At 40.6% G+C, this 23740-nt stretch overlaps 5 protein-coding genes across 8 annotated transcripts; all 5 read right to left on the bottom strand.

Moving 5' to 3' along the window:
* Nucleotides 1-355: 355 nt before the first annotated feature.
* On the bottom strand, nt 356-3829 carry LOC106945381 (peptidyl-prolyl cis-trans isomerase FKBP14-like). Its single transcript, XM_015029020.1, has 4 exons — nt 3503-3829; nt 2015-2163; nt 1504-1631; nt 356-1368 (listed from the first exon to the last, which is right to left on the bottom strand). Exons 1-4 carry the CDS (start codon nt 3694-3696, stop codon nt 1210-1212), a joined length of 630 nt encoding a protein of 209 aa, XP_014884506.1. The 5' UTR covers nt 3697-3829; the 3' UTR covers nt 356-1209.
* A 1114-nt stretch (nt 3830-4943) lies between these two features.
* LOC106945378 (lactose-binding lectin l-2-like) lies at nt 4944-5692 on the bottom strand. Its single transcript, XM_015029016.1, has one exon. It carries the CDS (start codon nt 5519-5521, stop codon nt 4988-4990), a length of 534 nt encoding a protein of 177 aa, XP_014884502.1. The 5' UTR covers nt 5522-5692; the 3' UTR covers nt 4944-4987.
* Nucleotides 5693-6467: 775 nt separating this feature from the next.
* On the bottom strand, nt 6468-14877 carry wu:fc38h03 (acetylcholinesterase collagenic tail peptide). The gene is made up of 19 exons (XM_015029015.1): nt 14592-14877; nt 14446-14504; nt 13833-13953; nt 13605-13738; nt 13381-13488; nt 12211-12255; nt 12050-12076; nt 10936-11007; nt 10744-10806; nt 10639-10665; nt 10324-10368; nt 10006-10041; nt 9854-9934; nt 9653-9749; nt 9410-9552; nt 9201-9320; nt 8686-8815; nt 8211-8313; nt 6468-7553 (listed from the first exon to the last, which is right to left on the bottom strand). Exons 3-19 carry the CDS (start codon nt 13933-13935, stop codon nt 7484-7486), a joined length of 1404 nt encoding a protein of 467 aa, XP_014884501.1. The 5' UTR covers nt 13936-13953; nt 14446-14504; nt 14592-14877; the 3' UTR covers nt 6468-7483.
* Nucleotides 14878-16338: 1461 nt separating this feature from the next.
* On the bottom strand, nt 16339-18391 carry LOC106945347 (cytochrome c-like). The gene is made up of 3 exons (XM_015028968.1): nt 18233-18391; nt 17803-17981; nt 16339-16548 (listed from the first exon to the last, which is right to left on the bottom strand). The coding sequence occupies exons 2-3, from the start codon at nt 17969-17971 to the stop codon at nt 16403-16405; spliced, it is 315 nt and encodes a 104-aa protein (XP_014884454.1). The 5' UTR covers nt 17972-17981; nt 18233-18391; the 3' UTR covers nt 16339-16402.
* A 2007-nt stretch (nt 18392-20398) lies between these two features.
* LOC106945376 (cytochrome c iso-1/iso-2-like) lies at nt 20399-23622 on the bottom strand. 4 transcript variants are annotated; one of them, XM_015029012.1, is made up of 3 exons: nt 22944-23622; nt 22515-22712; nt 20399-21007 (listed from the first exon to the last, which is right to left on the bottom strand). In XM_015029012.1, exons 2-3 carry the CDS (start codon nt 22681-22683, stop codon nt 20862-20864), a joined length of 315 nt encoding a protein of 104 aa, XP_014884498.1. In that variant the 5' UTR covers nt 22684-22712; nt 22944-23622; the 3' UTR covers nt 20399-20861. The 4 variants fall into 4 exon arrangements, with proteins under 4 accessions (XP_014884498.1, XP_014884497.1, XP_014884500.1 ...); XM_015029011.1 differs by having other exon boundaries at nt 22515-22692; nt 22944-23621; XM_015029014.1 differs by lacking the exon at nt 22944-23622 and adding an exon at nt 22802-22937 and having other exon boundaries at nt 22515-22692.
* Nucleotides 23623-23740: the final 118 nt, after the last annotated feature.

Genomic DNA, 23740 nt, shown 5'->3' with positions numbered 1-23740 from the left:
TTCAGATTTTATGAGCAAAAAATACATAAGTTCAGCTGTTTTCCTCGTCCCAGTAACAGCTAGCGCAAAGTTTAACTGGGAGGACAGTGCCATCTGCTGGTCAAATGTGGAAGTATCAGCAGATTAACCAAAGTTGGCACAAACCATTTTATTGACGAGTATTTACTCCATTTCTGATTATCTCTACAGTGGAAGACTGACCACAAGCACTGAACAAAAGTATTTGGAAATAAAAGAAATTGTGCAATATTTGATGCACCATCTACACACAGTTGTAGGTGGTGTGTGACTGACAGCTATATTCTGAATATCATGTCTGAGTTCATTTTACTAGAAAAAAAAAAAGACCAAATCTGTTTAAAAAATCTATTTTAATGCTCAAGTCAATAAATATAACATGTTCCAGATTTTAAGGTAAATTTGTTTTGGAGAGTTTATGTTTTTCTATCCAAATGGATTCAGAAAATTAGCTTTAGAAAGATGTCAAAAAGGAAAAAGAAATACAAGGCATTTCTACAGTAGGAAAAATGTGAGCACCATAGAGTTTGTTTTTTTTTAAATTGAGATTCAGTGGAGTCATTTGACCTGCAGCTCTGGTCAGAAGTTTACATACTGCATCTTTCAAGCCAGTGCATAATTGGCATGAAAGTAATTATTCTGGACATACAGCTATGTACATGGAAAAAATTTACTTGAAAGACAGGTCCATGTAAAAAAGAGAAATATTTAAAATAATTTAGCAGTTTCTCATAAAATGAATAGTGGTAAAATACTTAGCACTAGAGCTTGGTGAAGGCCCCACCTGAGCCGTATGGTTTTTCTAAAAAAAAAAAATTAAACCAACTACTAGTGGAGGTGTATGTATATATAAAATTTTGATATTACTGAGAGACAATGAAGTTTTTTTTGTGGTATACTTATTCCACCAAAATAAAATTTAGCTGCTGTTGAGTAGATGAAAACTTCTGAATAGAACTGCTTGTCTTCAATGATCTTATGAGTTAAAATGGAAAGCCAAATGATTTACCTTCTTTGCTGTTCTTGGTTTTTAAAAGTATTACCTCTGATTGAAAACTTGGGGCCCAAAAGCAAAACAGTCTGCTTAAAATGTCTGACGCAATGAGTTTCACAGTTCTGTGTCACACAAGCATGCTGCTTTAGATAACCTGAGAGTCTCTTGTGTTTAAGCGACAAGCCACAGCAGTGACTCTACAGTTCGTCATGTTTGTAGGTGAACTCTCTTGAAGACAGGAAACCATCCTTGTTCGTGTCCTCTTTGGCGAAGATATCGGCCGCCATGTTCTCGTGTAAAGTGTCGTTGGGCGGGTAGCCGTAGCGCTCAAACTCCTTCCTGAGATATTCTTTCACCTAAAACATACAAACATAGTGAGATATAGAGATTAAAAAAAGTAAATAGTAAAAAAAATTAAGTAAAACAATAAAAAATCTTTTTCTTGACTCTGTACAGTCGGGGAAAAAAAAAAAAAAAATCTTTGTTTTCACCTCATATTTGGAAAGCCTCCAGTCGTCATTGAGGTCCATCTCCTGAAAGGACTCGTGAGACCTCGGACCATTTCTGATTTCAAGCAGTTCAACCAAGAAGGTCAGTGTGCTCTCCGGTGGGATCTTACCTGGTCACAGGTAACATGGCAACAAGTCAGCTTAAAAAATGGAGCCGTCAAAACATTGCATCAACAAAACCGTAAGTAGGTAGTTTGAGTCGTCCAGCCAAGCTTTTGGATGTTTTTCCGTCTATAATATGGATGGTTAGCTCCTACAGGGCGATGGGTTTGGTTAGTGTAGTTTGTGCTTACCAGAGTGAAAGCACAGTACTGTTTGCATGCTCCATGCTGAGTCAAAGCAGACGACTGGCCCACAATAAAGTTTCAGCTTAGCATGAAAATCCTAGAAAACCAGTGGAAGTAATACAGAGAAACATGAATATCACATAGAGAGACTGACTGTGTTCAGCAGCATGCATTGAAGACAGAAGACGGACAAGGCCTCCCTCTACCTTTCCCTTCCTTCCCATAGGCCAGGGCTGGAGGTACTACCAGTTTCCTCTTCTCTCCTGAACACATGTCCTGCAGGCCTAGATCCCAGCCTTTGAGTACTTCCCTGATCCCCAATGTGAACCACATTGCTTTCTCATTTTGCCTTCGACTGTTGGGAAAAACATATTGAGAGAGACGCCATTTAAACGTGTCACCTCTGCCTTCATTCACAGTTAGACAGTTGTGAGCAAATAAAAAATAACCTCTTCACTCTCAGCATTTAAACCTGTTAAACCTGGTGGTAGATGCGCTAGGGCAGGAGGGAGTAATGCCTGGTGGTCTGCCAGGCTTATATTATAATGGGGGACCCCTGAGTCTGCTGAATTACAACCACTGATGTTTCACAGTTTTATAAGACACAGAACCTTTTTATAAAATATTCAGGTGTGGCATGATATGCAATGCTGCTATTGCCCTTTATAAGGCAATAATTTTACATCTGTTATAAATGTGCGTGCTGGGATGACCAGCAACATTTTAAAACTTGAGGGATAGTTTCCACTGCTGTTGGGGTGTAATGAGAGTTTCACCATGTAATAATATCGAGAAAAATTAAAGCAATTTTACAGTTACAGTAAAATACCATAATAAGGTTTCCCCCAGAAAACTTGCTAAGCCCGGTGGTTGGGGCGCTCGGCGGTCATTCATCCAGCGGCCCGTTGTGTTTTTGAGTTAAAAAATGTTTAAAGTTGGCAGAAGACATGAAAATATCACTTGATAATTTTTATGCTATTGGAAGTTTGGATGATTAACACCTGAACTTAAGCTACAGAGTCTTAAAAATGTAAACATTTTTAAACAATTTTAAATAAATAAGCAATGCTTAGCCTGGTGGGGGCACAAGTAGAGCCTGGTGGCCCGCCAGGCTTATACCTGCCATAATTAATTTGAACCTTTAAAATGCATAGCATGATATGGTGGCTGAAAGACAATTATTTTTCCTGCTGCTAAAATAATACAATATATTCACTCATAAAGCTGTAACAATGATGATGTAACATTTTTCTTATCGATTTTAATGCACACGTTTGAGAAAAATATATAACAATTAATGCTTTCTAATTTGAATGATTATTGCACCTCATATTATACCTTCTGCAATTTATGAGACAAGCTGATCACCTGGTTGATTAATGAGTAATGGCTAAAGTAGCGAAACTGCCTTTTGTTATTGTAGTCGTTAAATCTTCCAAGCAGCCACATTTTTCTCTCTCATCTTCTATTCACTCATCTTCGTTTTATGATTGCCGAAAACTTTTTTTTTTTTTTTTTTACTGCCACAGAAGAGAAGGATCAGTGTTACAACTTCTGTTACACAACATGCCAGACCAATGCATAATCCACCAGGAACAAAAACATGAAGACTCCCCTCTGCCCCCCCCCCCAAACTTATTATGTTTCAAATTCTTTAATAAACAAGGCGTGTGAGCCATGGAAACACTTTGTACCTGGAGTAAAACATGGTCCCGTTCTCAAAGTATCCGTCATGATGCACCAGCAGCATGTCTCCGTACTTGGACCTTCGGTGACAGATGAAGGGCCTTTGCAGAACCTCTATGTCCACCTCGGCTTCGGGCAGCTTCCCGCCTCGGACGGAGGCCAGCATGGAGGAGACGAGGAGGCTCAGCACTATCAGGAACATGCCCACACACCCAACTTCAGGCAAGTTTAAGCAGAAAACAAAAAGAAGCAGCAGCAGGAGCAGCAGCAGCAGCAGCTTCTCCTCTACGTGGCAGTGAGTGACGCTTCAGTGAACAAGTTGCTGCAGGAATCGTTCCTCTGATTGGCTGCTTTCCACAAAAGCCCCGCCCACAAGCCTTCATCTGATTCTAATCTGCAGACAAGCGTTATTACTAAGTTTATTTACATTTACACTTCTTCATTCATACTTTAGGGCAGATCCAAAAGTGTTATTACTTTATTTCTGCTATATTATAGTTGCCTCAAGAACAACAGCAAAATCCGTGACTTTTTTATAGATCTGAGCACGTGGACAAAAGTACAATTTCCTGTTTAAAGTAGTTCTGTTAACATGAGCGTGAAGCAAGGAGATAGTTAGCTTAAAAGAAAAAGAAAAAATCAAAGTTGGGGTTAAAATTCATGGAAAATATGTCCATTTACTCATTTGTGGCTCAGTTTTATGTTTTATTTTCCTTTTTTATAAGTAAAATTTTTTGCAAAAGCATTTTTTTTTCCACATATGAAATGACGTAGTTCTCAGTGAGTGACTTAAAAAGATATTTCACCTCCCCTCACCATCCTCAAATTATTCTTGGGTCCTTGTCCAACCTCATTTGTTACACTTGAAGTTGCTTTAAACTTTCAAATGAATTCACCTCAGGACAGTTAAATTATAAACTATTTCCATATTTGTGGCACTTCAAGTCAAGAAAGTGCGTTTGGGAATATTCACATTAATAGCTTGTCAATTTAAAATGCATGTTTCTGACTGTTGAAAACAACGAGGTCACCTAAATCAACAACATGTACTTTATTGGTACATGTACTGTTTACAGTACAACATGCACTGTTTGTTCAGACTTTGTCTCTGGACCGAATGGATGTTGTGTAACTTTCTGCTGAATTTCCCTCACACAACTTATATTTCTTCACAAAAATGTCAACTATACATAAATTGCTGCTTTAAAAATGTCCAAAGAGGTTGGAAAAAATAATTGTAAGAAAATGTGGATGGATGGGAATAAAAAAATATAAGTTATTAAAACACATCCAGTGCCACAAATTTCAGTTCCAAAAGATTAATCTTGTTTATTTTTTTTATTTTCTTGATTAGGTTTTAATCCGATCTAATACTTGAGATGTACTACATCACAGAAAAATGTAGTAACGTTTAGTTACAAACAGTATTAAATAATCATTCACAAAGATGACATCAGTTTTCTTTTTTTTTAAATTAATTATAGAGATTTATTTCATGACAAGTTAAATTGGACAGCAGATTCAGATGATTTTTCCTGCCTCTGCCAACAAGCGCAGTGCTTTTTACAGACGAAAGAGAATGTTAGTGAGCACACATAGTCATTCCACTTATAGTGTGTGAACATGTTGGTGTGTCCACAGTTTTCATTTTCTCCTGCATTATCTGGTTGTCCTTCGTCCCAAAGGAGAAAATCCATTTTGGACCCATCTGACCACATCCAGGATCCTTCCTTGTGGAGATCGCTGAGTCCAATCCAGGTGAAGGCCTGAGTAGGATCATAGCTCTTGATCATGGCATTGACAAAGTTGTGTTCCTCCAGACTGTGGATGGACACCAGGTTGCTGTCCACGGACCGACAGTAGAGCTCCGCATCAGCCCAGGTCATCTTTGTGGCAATGTACTTGTAGCAGCGGCCGTTGAAGCTGTACCAGAACTCTGGACAACTGTTTCTCTCTAGCACAAGTTCACCCCCGTTCGAGGGAGACATGGCAACCAGAGCCAGGCCCAACAAGAAGAGCAACGACATGTTGGAGTTAGAAGACAAAAAATGTAGCTTGGTGTTGATGGCTTCCTGAACTTCACTGATGGATGTTATGAAGTCATCTGCCTCTTATCGTGTTTTGAAGCATCTCACACAGAGAGGCGTCTGCTCAATTGGTGGAGTTTCATTGGTCAAAATAATTTGGCAAAAAAAAAAAAAAAAGATAATTATTAACCTCACATTTCCCTTCAACCTCCAAGGGTTGTATTTAATCTTTTTAACTAAAAAGAAAGTTTTTCTCCTGCAGTATGTGATTGTTGATTGTTTCCCGTGATTGTTGATTGTTTCCCTGTACTTTCACTAGTTATTCACATTTCTAAACTCTAAAGTAAAATAAGTCATGCCACATTTGTTACTTTATCTTGTCCTGAAAGCACACAGCAATGTAGGTGATTTATCTTGTTTATTTTTCATGACTGCAAGATTACAGGGGCAACGTTCTGTGTTTTCCAGAACGGGGCAACGTTCTGTGTTTTCCAGAACGGGGCAACGTTCTGTGTTTTCCAGAACGGGGGAACGTTCTGTGTTTTCCAGAATGGGGGAACGTTCTGTGTGCCATTTTAAAGCATATAGCGTAACTATGTTACCTTCAGTTGCTATAAAAATGCTATACATATCAAATATGACAGGAACAAAAATACACCCATTCATCCATCTTCACCAGGCCTGTGCTAAAGAAAAAATAAAGAGAAATCTTTTAGCACCTCAAAAGTTGTGAATAAAGAGACAGAGTCTGGGCCAAGCAAAATAAAAAAGAAGGAAGTGAGATCATGATTATTTACATTTGGGCTTTTCATAGCTAATGCAGGTGAGACATCTATGAATGGAACTGTAAGCACAGAAACAGCAAAATGTTTGCATGAAATAATACCAATGAAGTGGTTTGGGGTGACGCTTTTACCTTCTCATATCTGTTGTTATTCTTAACATCATTAATATTTATTTAATAATCACTTTCTCTAATATAACCAGGATAACAGACATTTGAACAAAATGGTAAAGAGCATTATTTTTCGCTCCATTTAAATATTCTCAATACAATAGTTGCAGAATAAATCATTGGACTTTATGTTTGTTGCCGGTGAGGAACAGGACTGTGTTCCTGTGCTGCAGAGATCCTTCCTTTGAACGAGAAAAGCAACAAGTGCAGGAATATTTACAGGAATATCGTTAGGAAGCTGCTGCAGATCTTTTTCTTCTGCTTGGCTGCTTTCCACACAAGCCCCCGACATGAAGATCAAGTCTTTATTGGTGTTATTGTCTTATCAAATGTACACTTACATTCATACATCATGCTGCTTCGGTAACCGTATGTCATTACTATGTTTTTGCTAAAGGACATTCGTGTTTTCCTGTCGGATTGTTTGCAATTCCTCTGCTAGAGGGGACACAATATGGCTACAGGGCTGAACAGATAAAGCAGTCTTCTGTGCGCTTATACACATTTGCATGCAATATCACGACATTGCACTTAATAAACACGTGTTTTGTTATACATTGCACAGGAGTAAGAACATTCAGGCGCCTTAGGTTTGCATACTGCAATACGATACAACCCTTTTTTAACGTCTTGTGGGAAAGAGCACATAGCTTATTTCTGCATTAACAGTCAGCACGTCTTAAACAGTGTAAGTATTTGACATGGTATGATTATTACATCCTTAGAATGTTTCCCACCATCACTAATGATTTTATAACAGTGCTGCAGCCCGTGGAGCTGTTCTCGGAGGCACATTCAAGACCAAACCTCAAGGTGTGGAGGGTACTACAGTTGATGTGACAGAAAAAAAAAAAAAACATTCTTCCATGACTTTTCATGCCTCGGAGCAGGCACATCAGCTTCGCTTTAGTGCAGTCTTTCAGTGCATCACTTGTTTGTTTCAAAGCTTTGATACTCCAGAGGAAGTACTGAAGTACGATTTCTGCATTCAGGGAGGCCTTCTGTATTCAGGTGAAGTACTTGCAGCCAGTAGAATCAATGAGGCAGGACTCGGTGCATTTAAGCTGCCCAAAGGACCTGCAGAAGCATAGAGAGTGGTTAAAAATGAATGAAATGTGCCGTTTGCTAACATGAATATGAAAGCGGGGCTAGCTTAAAGAAGTCGGGGAGTCCCGATAAAAATGCATGAAAATATGTCTACCTCTGCAGCTCAGTTTAAAAAAAAATAATAATAATTTAACAATATTTCACGTTTACAAAATGTTGCACTTTACAATCAGTGATGTATTAAAATATTTCAACTCTCTCACAATCCTCAAATTTTTCTTGGGTCCTCATTTTGTAGTTATCTCTTGACTTGGCTCTATATGTAGCTTCATTCGTCTTCCCATTAGCTTAAACAGCCTGAGAGGTCCATGCTAAGAAAAATCAGCCCCACAGCATTATGCTGCCACTACCTTTTTTTTGATTCACTCCACAATTGTGCACCACTTTGTGTTGGACTATGTCAGAAAACTCCAATAAAATACATCGGAGTTTGTGATCGTACCGTGGCACGACTGGAAAGAAAATTCAAGGTGTATGAATTGTTTAGAGAGGTACCATATTTAAAAACAGCTTCCTTTTATTGAATTATCTTAAAATCTGTAATGAAAGTTGCTGTAATAAAAAAAAAAAAATTAAAAAAATCCAGTAAAACACTTTTGTGCATGCTCTAAGAATCAGTTAGCGTACCCGGGAAGATAGGATTTGCAGGTCTGGTAACCAAAATCTTTCCCATCGCACTCTTCTATACCCTCATGTCGGTATCCATCTCCACAGTAGGCCCACTTACAGTCTGCAGGGGGTGCGGGATAAGAGAAAATGTGAGAACGCAACGGAGCAGGAGAAAGAAGACGTTACTAATTTCTTTGGCACAGCGACCCGTGTTCGGTGATGCCAGCAAAGCATTTTCCTGCTAATTTAATTGGATAGAGGCAGAGCGTAGTGAGAGGCTGGCAGGGAGAGGGAAGGGTGAGGGATTAATAAAAGATCAAGGAAAGTCTTTTAGACTGCGCCACATGAGCACAGGATCCAGTGGCATGCTGTGGCTTTGCTCTGCAGCATACTTTTATTTTTCCTGTGGCAAAAATCTAGACTTGTTTATAGTAAACCTGGTGCATAATTAACTGAAATGAAACTGAGGACACAGTCTGTGCGTTTTACTTACTGAGACAAGCGTCTGTGACGATCTGGTTTCCGTCGTCGCACTCTTCCCCGTGCTGGATCTGCACCTTCCCGTCCCCACACACACCTACTCTGTCTGGGATGGTCTCCGTGGACTGGAATGGCTGAAAGGGCTGCAGGGACAGAAAATATGAACGGCAACCAGGTGTTGCTATGCAGACTAGAAGAATGCTTACACAAGATCATTTTAGAGACTAAGCATATTCTGCTTTCAAGCTGAATGTTCGAATGCACGGTGCTTTTCAGATATATTACCACTGTCCACATTGCATTTGATTGAGATTTCATGTGCTAGACCACAAGGGGTCTGCAGCCTTTACAGTCCAAAGAGCCATTTTTACCCTCAGCATGCCATGGAATCAAAGTAAAACAGTAAAACTGTTATATGTGTCACCATGGCCCAGTCAAAGTTCAGCATTCATATCCAATCTGTGCTGTTCTGCGTTATTCCCTTCTTTTTTTTTTTTGCAAGACAAGTACACCTTTGACTCTAATTACCTGTATGGGGCTCCAGCCGTCTTTATCCTTATAGTAAAGCATCCGCTTATCTTTCCTTAGTACGATGGCGTTTTCAACATGAAGGCGGCCCATCTCCTCCTCGCTGTTCACCACAAATATCTGCATAAAGAACCGGAGAACACTCACAAACTTAGTGGCCACACTGACGACACGATTTCAGTTTGCACCGTCATCACCCAGAGTCTCACAGCAGTGAGTTTGTTGACGCCTCGTCGCGTCGTGTAGTAGTTTCCAAAGGGGGCATTATTTGATCCAATTACAGTATCACAGTCACAGTGACCTGGTGGTCCAGGGAGGCCCTTCTCTCCTTTCTCCCCCACCAAGTAGAGACCTGCAAAAAGGGTGCATGGATAATGAATACAGGGGTCAAAATAATATATAGAGGTGGAAACAGGTGTATGTTGTGTGTGTGTGTGAGGTGGTCACAGTACCTGATGCTGGAGGCCCAGGTGGGCCAGGAAGGCCATTGGGACCTGCAGGTCCTGGGGGTCCCATGACACCTGGGGCCCCTGAATGCCCTTTGACACCCTGTTGCACAAACAACAGCAGGCCAAATGTAAACACAAACGCAGAGAACTGTCACTTTTATCATGTACAATTTTAGTCACACAAACAGTACAGGATTTCTTTACCTGTTTGCCTCTTTTCCCTGGTCTCCCAGTTGGTCCTCTCTTCCCAGAAACACCCGGCTCTCCCTTTGGGCCCGCCTCACCCTGAGAGAAGAGCATAGGTCAGGTTTCCGGCTAATTTTTAATGTGAATATTCCTGACAGTTTATCCAATACCTTCTGCCCGAGCATCCCAGGCAAACCAATTGAACCCTGGACAGAAAAGAATAGGCAAAAAAAACAAAAAAAACATATGGTTAAACTAATGTAGTGATGAAAAATAAGTATTACTACAGCAATTTAAATCAACTGTCGTGCATCAGACTTTCTTTACTTGGAACTTTTAGCTAATTGGAGAAGATGCTTATATTGTCGATCTTTAGGTCCACTGGAACGCAGTATGAGCAGATCATCATAGAACCAAACAGAAGAACTAAATGCAAAGACACAACAGTTCCCAGGCGACTTCAGGATCTGCAGTGTAAACAAACAGACCTTGTCCCCTTTTGGTCCTGCAGAGCCGCGGTCGCCTCGGTCGCCCTTGTCGAAAACAAAAGATTGAAATGTGTCAAAATTCAATTAAAAACAGAAAGCAGCAAGCATTTGCTGGAACTTTTTCCATCAGCGGGTCAGTCGTTGATATTATTCTGTTACATAAATGTAACTAGGTAGGCTGTAAATTACTCCACTGTCAGGAGGATCACCCCTCCCCCCCCAATTTGGTGAGACATTATTGGTTGTTTTCACATTTCCAACTTCTTTTGGGAACAGTTACGGTTTGGTAGGAAGAACGTCTGTCTCTAAGCTCACCTTGTCACCTTTGTAACCAGGTAAACCCTGGAAAGACAAGCAGAGAATGTTAAGGTTGACCTTGAATCTACCCGGCTGTTTTCATGATGGAAACATTTCTCTGACCTTTGTTCCCGGCGGACCTCGCAGCCCTGGTAAACCCATGAGTCCCGGGTCTCCCTTTTCTCCCTTATAACCAATAAAATAAATCAATCATTCCCAATATGCAGATGTCTATGAGACATATTTCTCCAGTGTGCCATTGTAGATAGGTGTACCACAGTACATAGTGATATATTTGTAACTTATGGCACTTACTTTGGGTCCTTGTGGACCAGGAAATCCTGGAAATCCTGGTGTTCCTGGAGGACCGGGAGCACCAGGACGGCCCTGCAGGAAAAAAAAAAAAAACAAGTGCCTATTAGAAATACTGATGCATATATATATTTTTTTTTTTTCACTATTTCTTGTCATATTATAACCAAAAACAACATCACTACCATGATACACTGTGGCAGAATCATGCAGCATGCTTTTCTGCAGCAAAAACAAAGACGCTGGCCAGAACTGGGGAGAAGATAGGGTGGAGCTAGATGCGGGAAAATCTGGAAGAAATCTGTTCAGACTTGTATTTAGAAAACAAAACAAAACAAAACAAAAAAAAAAACATGCATTATTTTCCCTCCCTTTCACAGCAACCTCGCAAAGGCCTACCAAAAAAAATAATAAAAAATAAAAATCTGAATACATCACAGTTTGTGGTTGGAACATAACAAAACGGAGTATTGGAGATAAAAAAAAAATGCTTACATCTTCCCATGTATATTTTACAGGGGAAGAGTACAGTCTTCACGCTATACTCGACTAAATCTGAAGCAGAGACATATGAAGAAAGAAAGGCAGGATGCAAAACCTTAATGAGGAACAGAAATAAAGCCCTAATTAGTCCCACTCTGCAGCTCTCCGCTAGCTAAATGGAAGAGACGCATCCTCACATCTTGTTTACACCTGAACTGCATTCCAGAGCCGCAGCCCCGCGCTTTCGTTCGGCGGGCTGTGTGTAAGGCTGCGGCGTCTAGAGGCACGGTGGACCTGCTGTGTGATTTATCATGGAAAGCAAAAGCACTTAGGAAGATTAAAACGCACAAGCAGAGTGCTGGCAGAGGGGCTTGATCAGCAGGACTTGGGTTCAGTCGTGGAGGTGAATGGGACCAAGCCAAGGAGAGCCGGAGAGTAAGGGAAAATGAGCAGGGTACTGAAGGATGCCCCAGGAGATCAAGCTTCAAAGCTGAGACTAATGTTGCGTGACCCATTTAGTAATGGGAGGAGAATTCCGGGGATATTGATAAAGAAATCGGATTATAGAGAGGGAATGCTTGGAGGAGGATAGAGAGGGGTATGAAGGAATGCGTGCAGGAGAGAAGCTGCTCACCCTTGCCCCCGGACGTCCAATTTCTCCCTGGAGGACGACAAATGGAAGAAGAAGAAGAAGAAGAAGAAGAAGAGATGTCATTAGAGCGCAGGTGAACGCAAGGACAAATTCCTTCGGCGGAAAACTGAATTAGAGGCATAATTCTCAAGGAGAACACACACCTTTCTCCCTTTTGGTCCCCTTATACCAGGCAATCCAATTTCACCCTGAAAAATGACATACAACATTTTTATCCAGCTTGTGTGACCTATACTGAGGACAATACATTTGCAGCGTGATCAATAGTAACAAGGTTATCGAAATTCCCGTCTATGCTTGCTTAACAATATTTCCATCTACTGCCTTAAATGTCCGTAGCTATCCAATGCAACATGATTTAATCAAAAGCTAATGCACAGGGCCCGGCAAAGCCATTTACACCCTTTGACCCTTTCTATATTTTGCCCCAAAAAAGCATCCCATCAACATGATGCCGACAGCACTATGTTTCTGATACCACAAATTATGAATGCAGGAAATTACAGTTCAGAAGTTATACAGTTAGTAGATAGAATACACTTAAGGATAACATTGTGGAGAAGCTAAGGGTAGGGCCTTTATCCCAAGAACTGGATCGGCACAGCTGCAAACCAACAAAGATATGGGCATCCACCTGATCTGGACATGTGGAAGAAATTGTTGTGGTCACAAGAAACCAAAGTTGAAACTTTTTGCCCTACAAATTAACACCTCTCACTACACCATCCTTGTGGTGACACATGGAGGTACCAGCATCAAGTTGTGGTGATATGTTGTTGTTTTTTTTGTTTTTTTTCCAAAAGTGCACCGATTGCAGTTTTCTGGTCAATCTTTAAAGAGCCTAACCTGCCTATTCTGATTTAGACTGATACTGATTTTTTTTTGTAAATGACTGACACTGTCAGGTGTTATAAGGTTACAATACACCTTTAATGTCCCAGTCTTATTTTACTAAAAAAGACTGAACAATGCACGTGGCACAAACTTTTTACCTGCGCATGAGGTAGTGCTCTCAAACATAAATGAAATGTTTACATGTGACCCGGTGGGCGGGTCTGTCAACTTAGCCCTCTCTTAAGGCAGAGACTTCCAGATCTTTTGTGGAGATCAGTGCAATATCCATGGATAAGATCACTTTGATATTTGAGAATCGGCTGACCACCAAAAGCTAAAGAATTCAGGGCTGATCAATCAGTGAACCCCTAGTATCTTCAGAAATACATTGAAGTTTGTGGCTACATTGGAAAGAGTTCAAAAGACACAAATATGTTTTCAAAGCACTGTAAATGTGGTGTGTTGAGGTGAGTCCTTACCTGGGGTCCTGGAGGTCCTGGGGGTCCTGGTGAACACTCTGGGGTTACATGTGTATTATCTGGCCCTTCACCTCCGAAAACGGTTGGTTCCAATAAGCTCAGTGCGTCCTTCATTTCACCAATCGTGTTAGCACATAAATAAAAACAACAGCTCCTCAATGAGTGGCCATCAGTGGGAATGGAAGCACAGGCCGACGGGGAGAGGGTGCGGTACACAAACTTACAGGTGTGCCCCTTTTCCAAAGCCGAGGAGGAGGAGGGAAGAGCGGCGGTGGAGGAGGCGACATGAGACAACAGGGGTCAAACCTCAACGCCTCATCCAGGAACCTGAGGGCTGGGAGGACGCCCCTCTGCATCGCTGCGGCGAAACACTCATGTTACACGGTCTACCGTTACATCACATCTGGGCCTGTTTGCGTTCTGCAGCACACGCTCACAGCTTGATACCGTACCTGAGTGAGGCGACAAGATGCCGTCCAGGTAGGAGTGATGGGATAAGGCCCAAGCGGGACACAGAAGAATGGGAAGGGACAATGCAATTTTCATCAGCTCCATGCTGCCTGTTTGCCGTCCCTGAAATGAACACAACACAAGCTCTCCTAAGCACACGCGCTAATCCTGCAGTCCCCTGGCAGCTGTCACTTTTCCTTTTTCCTCCCTTCAGAGTCCCCAGCCCCACCCAACCTAACCCACCCTCTGTGGGCTGTCAGTGCTGCTCTATAAACTTGTTGAAGCCCCTCACTGCAGCAGATGCAGCCACCGCTGTAATTCCAGCCGTGCACATACGCCCTCTGTGCCAGAATTAGACTAGAGAAGGAAGAGGGGGTGTATCACTAGCATACAGTACAGACACATAAGTCATGCAACTGTAGTAAGACTGTAATGGGTCCATTCAAACACAGTTTGTTAGAGTGAACACATATTTCAGCACTGTTGATCAGTGCAGGGATGTGATTAATCGGGATGATCCCCCGGTTTAATGTTACCCTGCTTTGTATAAGCGATACAGCCCGTCCAGTAGATGAACCAACATTAGAAAAGTGGCATCAACAGGCTCTCTCCTACCTTGCACTTGAATCTGATTGTGTGGCACCTGCAGACACGCTGTCTGACGCTCCTCTCACCTAGAAGAAATGAAGAGCGCTGTGCAGAGGAGGCTTCGCTGACATTCACCGTGCAAAAATTTGCAACCCTGATCAATCGGATCCTACTTATCGATCTCCTCCTTCCATCTGCCGGTGAATAACACAATTTTTAAAGGAATGCAGTTTTTTTAAGCCCCTCTTCATCCTCCTCCTCCTCCTCCTCTTCCTCCTTCTGGCACTGAAATGCCCAGCAGAAAGCACAGAGCAACGGTGCCTCAGTCCCGCCGGATCGACTGGATCTGATGTATCTGTTGTGCCATCCGGATCGACTTCAGATTCGCCAGGACGGATCTGACACTTCTAAGGAGCGTCTGCACGCTGGTCTGGCGCGATTTGTTGCGCTTTAACGGCCTCTTATTAGAATAATGGCGCCCTCTGCTGGGTATTTTAGAGTAAGACATAAAATCTATATTTACATGTAACGCTTCAAACACGAGGAGCAAACTCCTACTGAGGGCCAAAATGGACCAAATAAATAAATAAATAAATGTCTCAGTTTCTCCTAAGGCAGATATGAAACAAAAACACTTGCAGATCACAAATTATGATTTTGAATATTACATGTTAAAAACATACATATTCATTTCATAAGACTCCACAGTGGTGAATGTGTGCCTTGTTCAGCCTTGTTTGTCACAGTTATAGCTGTTTTAAACATTTTAGATACATGCACATTTAGGCGGGACATTTTCCGACCTATTCAGAGCAACACACGCGTCTCACTCCAATAGCATGTTCATGTATGGTGGAGGTTCCAGAAGCTGAGGAGACAGGACCTCTTTTAGGATTGGGAAGTGTTGGATGTTGAGTTTTTTCCAATGCATTTGACCAACAATGACGATTAATGCAAAACATGTGCTATGCGTTTTGAAATATATAAGAGAAAAACATTGTTTAAAAATGGTTGAAGGCAATGTACTCGCTGTTGATGCCATCTCCATTTTCTCCATACTCCTGTTTGAGTCCCTCATTAGAAATCCTTGTTTCCCTACAAGGTGTCTGGGACATAAGACTTTTCCTCAGTTTTTTTGTGATTTGTTTTGTTTGGGGTAAATTCTTGTCAACTGTCAACTTTATTATATTAATGCAATAATTGTGTTGCTTGTGGTTTTGTTAAAACAATTACTTGTTGACAGAGTTACATTTCTCGATAAAGAAATGTACTCATGCTGAAGATTGGGTATTTCTATCGTTCTCCTACTGTATCTGCAATAAAATCATTTATTTGAGAGTTTTCCACAAAAAAACCCTGAAAGGTATGTTGAGGAGAAATAGAAAAAAATGATATAGTTGATTATGTTAAATCTGAAGAAAATCAGAATGTAATTGCAATTATCACCTCTTTACAAGGTTATTTCTGCGACCTGCTAAATTACATATAAAAATGTGTCTACGCAACACATTCGGTTGAGCTTCCTGTCCTCAAAACAATGACTGTGTGAAAAAGACAAAGTTTTTGTCTTCAAAAACACAAGCCTGTATGACACTATAGCCTCAAACATCAACTAACAATAAAACCAACCTTTTCCATTGATGCAACGTGAAAAAGGATCACAGTGTGAAACATGTAGGTAAAAAAGTAAAGTTAGACAAAAAATGCAAAATAAGAGCATAGCGTAAAAATGCAGCTCTTGTGCGTGTGGCAGTAAAACTTTTGCTTTCTGGAATAGTTGCAAACTGCAGGCGGTGTGACTCACGGCCATTAAAAACAGGCAGTTCCACGAAACCGCTAACAGCATGGTGAGTCAGCGGTTTTTAAAAGTTTTGACACCCAACTTTTCAAGAGCAGGTCACGGACAAAACATGTAACTAATGTTCATAGGGAAAACGTTTATTTCGTCAAGGCGAACACTGCACTTGTACGGGTCATCAGCGTATTAGGCTGTCGCATCCTTCAAGTAGGCGATAAGGTCTTCTCTCTCCTTTTTCTTTTTGATGCCATTGAAGATCATCTTCGTACCTGGAATGTATTTCTTTGGGTTTTCGAGGTAGATGTTCAGCGTTTCCTCGCCCCATATGACACCTGTATGAAAAGTGTACATTTGAAATGCTTATCGCCATCACAGGAACCTTTAATAAAGGTGGCCTCATAAAAAAAAACAAAAAAAAAACTGTCTGCCGCCTTAGATGTGTGGTGACAGTTGTAAGGTTTTTATGTCCTGCTGTCGGAGCGTAGCTCAGAGTCAGAAATTAAAAGTATCGCACACCCCAGCCGGCCTGTCCAGACCTGCTGTTCTCACCGCCATGTCAAGAAAACAAGCTTCCTTTCCTCACAACAACCAAAAAACCCTCCTCTTGGCTGAGATGAACAAAAAGTCGTGTGACGTAAAGTTATACTATAGTAAATCATTAGATCATTGCAAAGAACAGGCCACAGACAATGGGCTTTGGTGTATTTAAATATAGATCAAATTTTAGATCAGTAATCTTGTAGTGCTCATCTCTATAACTGTGCCAACGCACTAATGATATATTGCATCACTTTAAATATCAAACTGACTCTCAGTTTTGATTGAACCACACTGTAATAAAACTCTTCAAATTATTTTATGGCTTTATGGTTTTGATATGCCATTGCGAGATTGTCAGTAAAATCCCCTTAAAAAAAAAACAAAAAAACAACAAAAAAAAACACAATCTTTTGGATATCCTTTAAAGCTGCTAGCCAGACACCTCCGTCTTGCTCAGTTTTTCTGTTTGTTTGGTAGTTTTATTGTAATCCGTTTATCATCGAGATTAAACGAGCCCTCCCACAACAAAGCTCCCCTGCACACATTGCCCCAGAAAAAGAAAAGTTGTTCAGGTAAGCTGACTGCAATCACAGACACAATGCGGTGTCAATTTTCGGGGAAGGTTATAAAAGTAGAATACTGACGTAATTCATTCCAAGGGAGACAATTAAGGTGAAGGGAGTCCAAACAGACCAAAAAACTAATGAAAATAATGGAAATACAATAAGATTTGTACCAGAAAGTTGAAATTGTGATCATTATCACTGTCTGCTTCAGCATCACTTCCGCTTCTGATCTTATCAACCAAATTACACACAAAGCAGAATTAGATGGGTTTTTTCCCCCCTTTAGTGTCCTTTTTAAAAACTCTGCTTGTGAATTTCTGATTTGGAAATCCACGTTTCATTACCCGGTGGTGTTATTATCAACGTTCCCTTGTTAGCAGAAAAAGGAAAAATGATATTTTATATATATATCTTTGTTCCTTTGTCATCCAACTTTGAACAAAGAACTTGATTGGTTTCTAGTACTTCTAAAACATGCACCTTTATCAATGTTGGCCTGAGTGTAGGTGAACCCAGGAGCCTGCCCCGTCTTCCGTCCAAACATCCCCCCGAGATTTGGTCCCTGCATGTGGCGGCCTCCTTTTTCCACGGTGTGACACTGGGAGCATTTCTGCATAAACACCTTCTTCCCTTTCTCGACGTCCCCCATGGTCAGCAGGCTGGACGGGGAGGAAATGACAGCAGGAGACACAATCAGCCACACTGCCGCAAAGGCATGCCTTGAGGCGGGCGGAAAAACACAATTTTCACGAAACGTTTGGACACACCAAGACTTCTTTTAGTCTCTCTAAGAATGTTGTCAAACCTACAGCAGGCTGATATGTCGAGGTGATGTGCAAAAGCTGCTAACCTTGAAATATCTTGAATATAAAAACATGCCTTATAGAGCTACTGTGAGGGAAATCCTTACCTTCAGATGGGATTGTTTCCCTAAAGCTTCAGGCAAGAGTTGGCGCCTTCTGTCTCAAACTCACGCTCCTTCAGAGTTCAGCGTTTCCTCGTATTTGAACCTCAAAGCATCTGAATGAAAATGTTAAAGAGGGAAAGGGAGGGGGCTTAAATTTGCTTTAAAAGAGCTGTAGCTCACGCCCACTTAAAACAGCAGGTGTGCAGATAGTGCAATGCATGGCAAGAAAATGCTATGTCATGATTATAAAGCAGTTGTGTGTACTCCTCCTCCTTCCGTCTTTCTCTCCCGTCTCATCTCTGTTTACATCTCATTGTATCCCATCAAAACACCAGAGCAGGACTCTCTTCTGGCGCCTGATCGTCACTTTATCATATGATCATACAATGGAGCCATAACTTAAACCAGCCTCTCCAGTTCTCAAGATCACTCTTTATTTGAGTGAAACGCCTCTCTTAGAACACGACAAGCTGAGCTTTGACTTACTTTTTAATCTGTAAAAAAAAAAAAATTGAGTTGCTGTGTCATTTACTTTTTAGGACAAACTGGGGTCATGGAGCATGACCTCATCAAGTTATTTTGCTGGGTGAAGGCTGCGTGGAACTCAGGTAAGCCGAGTTATCATTGTTCTTGAAGGCTTGACTCTCAGTAACTTTTCCCATGATGTTGATGATGTAAGAAGCAAAAAACATGAATAAAACAGCTTGTACAAAGCAAAAGGTTGTGATATTTAGAAGACAATTGAACTTGCAACTGATTCCAACTAGTTAGCAGATAAGCAAAAATAGATTGTTTTATCAAACTTGAGACTTGTTTCACAATCGGATCGAGGATTGTTGTGTCTCTGTTTGGAATAATTGTTTCAACTCAGCAAGGCGACCCATTAATTTTGCAACAGTAGCATTAAGGAAAGAAGTTTGTCTCCCTCCAGTGGTCAAATATGATAAAGACTGCACAGTCACATCCTCTGCTTTTCCTCCTTCACAAAACTAGTTGATCGTTGGTTGATCTAATGCTTCACACATTTATTGTGTTCGGTGCAAAAAGTCAAGATTCACCTGGGATCAATTTAGCAGCTCAGGACAGATTTAAGAAGAAAGAGAAGCTTGACATATTATGGCAACTTTTTAAAGCGTTTTGCATGTAAAGACCTATATTACAAATTTATGGCTAAATATTGCAGAGGTTGAGATCATTAAACAGAAAACCATCTTATACATTTTGATGACATAAACAGAAGACAATGTAGGAAAAGGCAAGTAATTGCACATAATCATTTGTATTATTGACCAACGCATTTCAACCTGCTCAAATGAATGATGAGCTGTGTGTTGGATGTGCACAGATGACGTTGATTTGAAGACTGAACAAGTACAGTTTTGAACATTTCAAATCTGTTCTGAGAAATTCAACAAAATGACGGAGAAAACTGCAACGTACTTTTCACACTTACGTGTATGTAAATGTCCAGTAACACAAAGAAAGGTCTGTAGCCTTTAACAGTAAAAAACAAGCAAACAAACAACATTCAGCTCATTTTATTAAACACAAACTGAATGTTGATGATGTAAGAGAGAAACCCGTGTTGGCAGGTCAGAGCTTCAGCAAACCTGAAAATGCTAATGTTGAATGTTAGATGGTGTTGGTTTAACAATATTTTCATTCATGTTTGGGATATTAGAGAGAATCTGACCTTTTCCTCTTATGAATATTTCAGTCGTTTAGAAAAGAGCCACCTGAGGGTGCTATTATCCTTTCACACAACAACAAGGAGTTTGATTAAACTGAATTTCCCTCATGTAATGTGAACACAAAAGTGGTTTATCTTTTCAGAATTCGGAGGGCAAATCTGCACCTAAATTCTCCTTGCTCTTAAATTCTGACATGTGGAATCCGCCAGAGTTCGCTTCATTCATCCACTATGCTCTCCGTCCAGGTTTTTAATCACCCAGCTGCTCAAAATCAAATTTTTTCTTGCATGAATTTCTCCCACTTCTCCTTATTATTTCAATACAGTGCTTTAACTTCCCATGAAGCAACCAGAACACCTAATATAAAACTCCTGCTAAGGAAAACCAACAACAGGAAAAAAAAAAAAAGAACAAAAATCCTCTACCCTCCTCGTCTGGTCTGAGGTCTGAGACACAGCAAAAAAAGGAAAATACGAGATCTGACACAAAACAATTTTATTTATTGGTTCAGACGTTGTAAAACGCCCCTTAAAAAAATTAAACGACTTGTTACTATTGATCCAGCTGCTGAATTACAAGTACACGCATAACCTGTCAAGATCTGCTCTAGTAAATTGAAAATCAAAACGTTTGTTTGTAAGCTGTTGTTCTTAAAATAGGAGAAAATGAGAACAAGAGTAAAATATCTTCCCCATTCAACCCATTCAAAAACAAAAAGGGGCCAAATACAAATCTAAACCAGAACTGAACAATCAACATCTTCAGCAAGAACAAACAAGATAAATATAATTGAACAAATAAAAGTTCAGCGTAGGTGTTCCTGTGCGCATCGAGCGGCTAATTCCACAATGAATAGGCGTAGAAAAATAAGAGAAACGGTACATTTTTGACTCTTTAAAGCTCTTTCAATCCCTCTGTGTGTTACTGTTTGTGTCAGTATATTAGGAGGTCACGTCCTTTAAGTAGGCAATAATATCTGCTCTTTCTTTCTTCTTTCTGATCCCACTGAAGATCATCTTGGTACCAGGAATGTACTTCTTTGGATTTTCAAGGTAGACGTTCAGAGTTTCCTCGTTCCAGATGATACCTAAATGGGAAAACAAGACAGAAACAATCAAACACATGCAGTGTGTGTGCACTAATGGACTTCAGAATGTCAGTGGAATGGGTTTATAGAGCACAGAGAGTCAGAGAGGAGCAGCAGTACTGCCAGCTGCATGTTCAGACCTGCTGTCCTACTTTATATGGAGAAAACCAGCTCCTTTTAAGGAGGAGTAAGAGAAACATGGATATTATGTAGAGGGAGAAAGCTACTAGTAGCGTTTTCAGATTGATTGAAAAAGAGAAGAAACATCAGGTAGATTATTGTCAGGAGGTCATCGTATCAGATTTGTTATCTTTGACCTTTGCACTTCTGAAACAAATGTTTTGCCGAAGACTTGCAAACAGTATGCAGATGTAATGAACAACTTTCCACATTAGGTCGCTTGAGATACGGCATTATTTTTCATATTTCTTAAAAAATGATGATGGTTAGCTAATTGATATTTTTCTGAGATATTTGGCCACTGTAACACATGAATATGTGTCGATGTCAAACCGTTCCGTTGCGGCTTTCGCTTCATGTTCAGAATGAAACATCGCCGCAGTCTCAAGTCAGCCTCAGTCAGGTTATCCTCCGTTATTATCCAGTAATTAGCTCCATGCAACTTTAACCAGCTTCACTGTCCCTGCTGATCATAGCGGCCCCACAGCATGATACTGTCACTGCCATGTTGCACAAGTGAGACAGAGGTAGGCATTAAGACGTTCTGATCAGATGACCTTCTTCCTGTGTTTGTTTTGTCCTATGCAGGCGTCTTATGACTTTCTTTCAACAATGCTGACCACCTAGCAAATCCTCATACCTACGTTGTGAATCTCGGCAACTCCTCCAGAGCTACCAGGGGCCTGTTGGCTGCTTCTCGGGTTCATATCTCCCTCAGCCCGTCCGCTTAAATGGACCAACACCTGTTGGCGGGTTTGTGGTGTCTTTCTATTTTCAGAAAACAGTTTGTTTTGTCAGATCCTTAAAACTGACTTTTCTGCTGTATTCCTCGTTTTCTATGGTTCTCTTTGTTCACTAATGCTCTCTGGTAAACCTCTGAGGGCTTCACAGGACAGCTGAGTTTATACTGAGATGAAATTGTTAAAATTTTTTTTGCAAAGCACATGTCGGAGCTTCTTTGTGCTGGTCTGTTCTATAAAATCCAAATAAAACAGGTTGAGGCTTGAGGCTGACTACATTTGAATGGCTTTACGATGCTCAGCCACAAGTAAAGGTTGACCAACTTTGCTTATTTCTCCAAACCCTAACCATTTATTCATGGTCCTCCATTTTGAATTTGATGATAAGGGACTAGCATGCATTCAAATCCCATTTATTGTGTTCACAAGATTTAAACTACAGAGATGACATCCGCTTTAGAGCTGTAGAATACACATACATCTACTTTACAATGTCAATTATTGTGCTCTGTTATCCAGTTACCTGGCTAATTTGTCATTTCTTGAATAGACGTTAATATTCGGAGCATTTTTGTGGTGATTCATACCTTTCTCCATGTTGGCCTGAGTGTAGGAGTATCCAGGCGCCTGGCCCGTCTTCCTTCCAAACAGCCCCCAGAGGTTTGGCCCCACCTTATGGCAACCTCCTTCTTCCACAGAGTGACACTGGGAACACTTCTGGACAAACACCTTCTTCCCTTTCTGAACGTCCCCCATCGCCAGCAGCTAGGTATGGGAGGTAAAGACAGGCAGAGACACAATCAGCCACATCACTGCAAAGAAATGTCCGCTTAAGCGAGTGGAAAAATTACCACATAAACAAACTTTTGGGCACCTTAAACTTTATGAGTTTTAGCAAAAATTGTATCCGGACAAGAGAGGCTGAACGAGAGCGTAAAAGCTGCTGAACTGAAAAAGTGAACAGCACAGAGCAAAGGAATAACGAACAGAGGAGGATCAGAAGGGGCAAATCCTACCGTCAGAGTGGAATGTGTTAAATCGCCCTCAGGTAGATGTTGTCACCTTTCTGTCTCAAATTCACACTCCTTCCCTTTCGATTGCTTGCTGACCAGAAATCTTGTTTTGCTATGATTGAACTGTACTTGAACCATAAAGTACATGAAATAAAGTTTCAGAGAGGGGCGTGGTCCGGTGGTGAGGGTTGAATAAGCTCTAATATTTGAGTCACACCCACCTTGAAAGACAGGTGGGGTTGGTTTGCCATGTATGTCAGTTGCATGTTTGAAATGCTTTGACTCAGTGCTCGTTACACAACAGTTTGAGTCAGATTAAGCTCTGATGACTGGTTACAAAAAATTGAGAACCCAATGAGGAAATTTTGATAATCCTCATAATAAATGGCAGTTTGTAATATGCAGTCAATCATAATAGCTATAAAGCAAATATTGCACAGGAAGGATCTATTATATTCACTTGATATTTCAGTGTGTAATTTCGACAAACTGTTACATTTAAAGAAGTGACACCCTTACACAAACTACCCCGAGCTGTTTATCTGATACACTTATATGGTGGTCTATGAAATACAAACCCTAATAAAGTATTTTAAAGCCAGTGTATTGTGGAAAAAATGTGAAATAACCTGTGGTCCACTATCACAAATACATGTGTATCTTTTATTCTTTAAGATTAATATTGGGTAACTTGCAAAAACCTGAATGATGCGACCTGCCCCCCCCCCCCCCAAAAAAAAAAAAAAAAAAAAAAAAAAAAAAAAAAAAAAAAACCAAATTTTTCTTTTTCTCTCAAAAAA

This window comes from Poecilia latipinna, unplaced genomic scaffold (assembly GCF_001443285.1).
Source record: "Poecilia latipinna isolate Pla-1442-1.1 unplaced genomic scaffold, P_latipinna-1.0 Scaffold141, whole genome shotgun sequence".
Lineage (NCBI taxonomy): Eukaryota > Metazoa > Chordata > Actinopteri > Cyprinodontiformes > Poeciliidae > Poecilia > Poecilia latipinna.
This window is presented reverse-complemented; position numbering and strand designations above follow the sequence as displayed.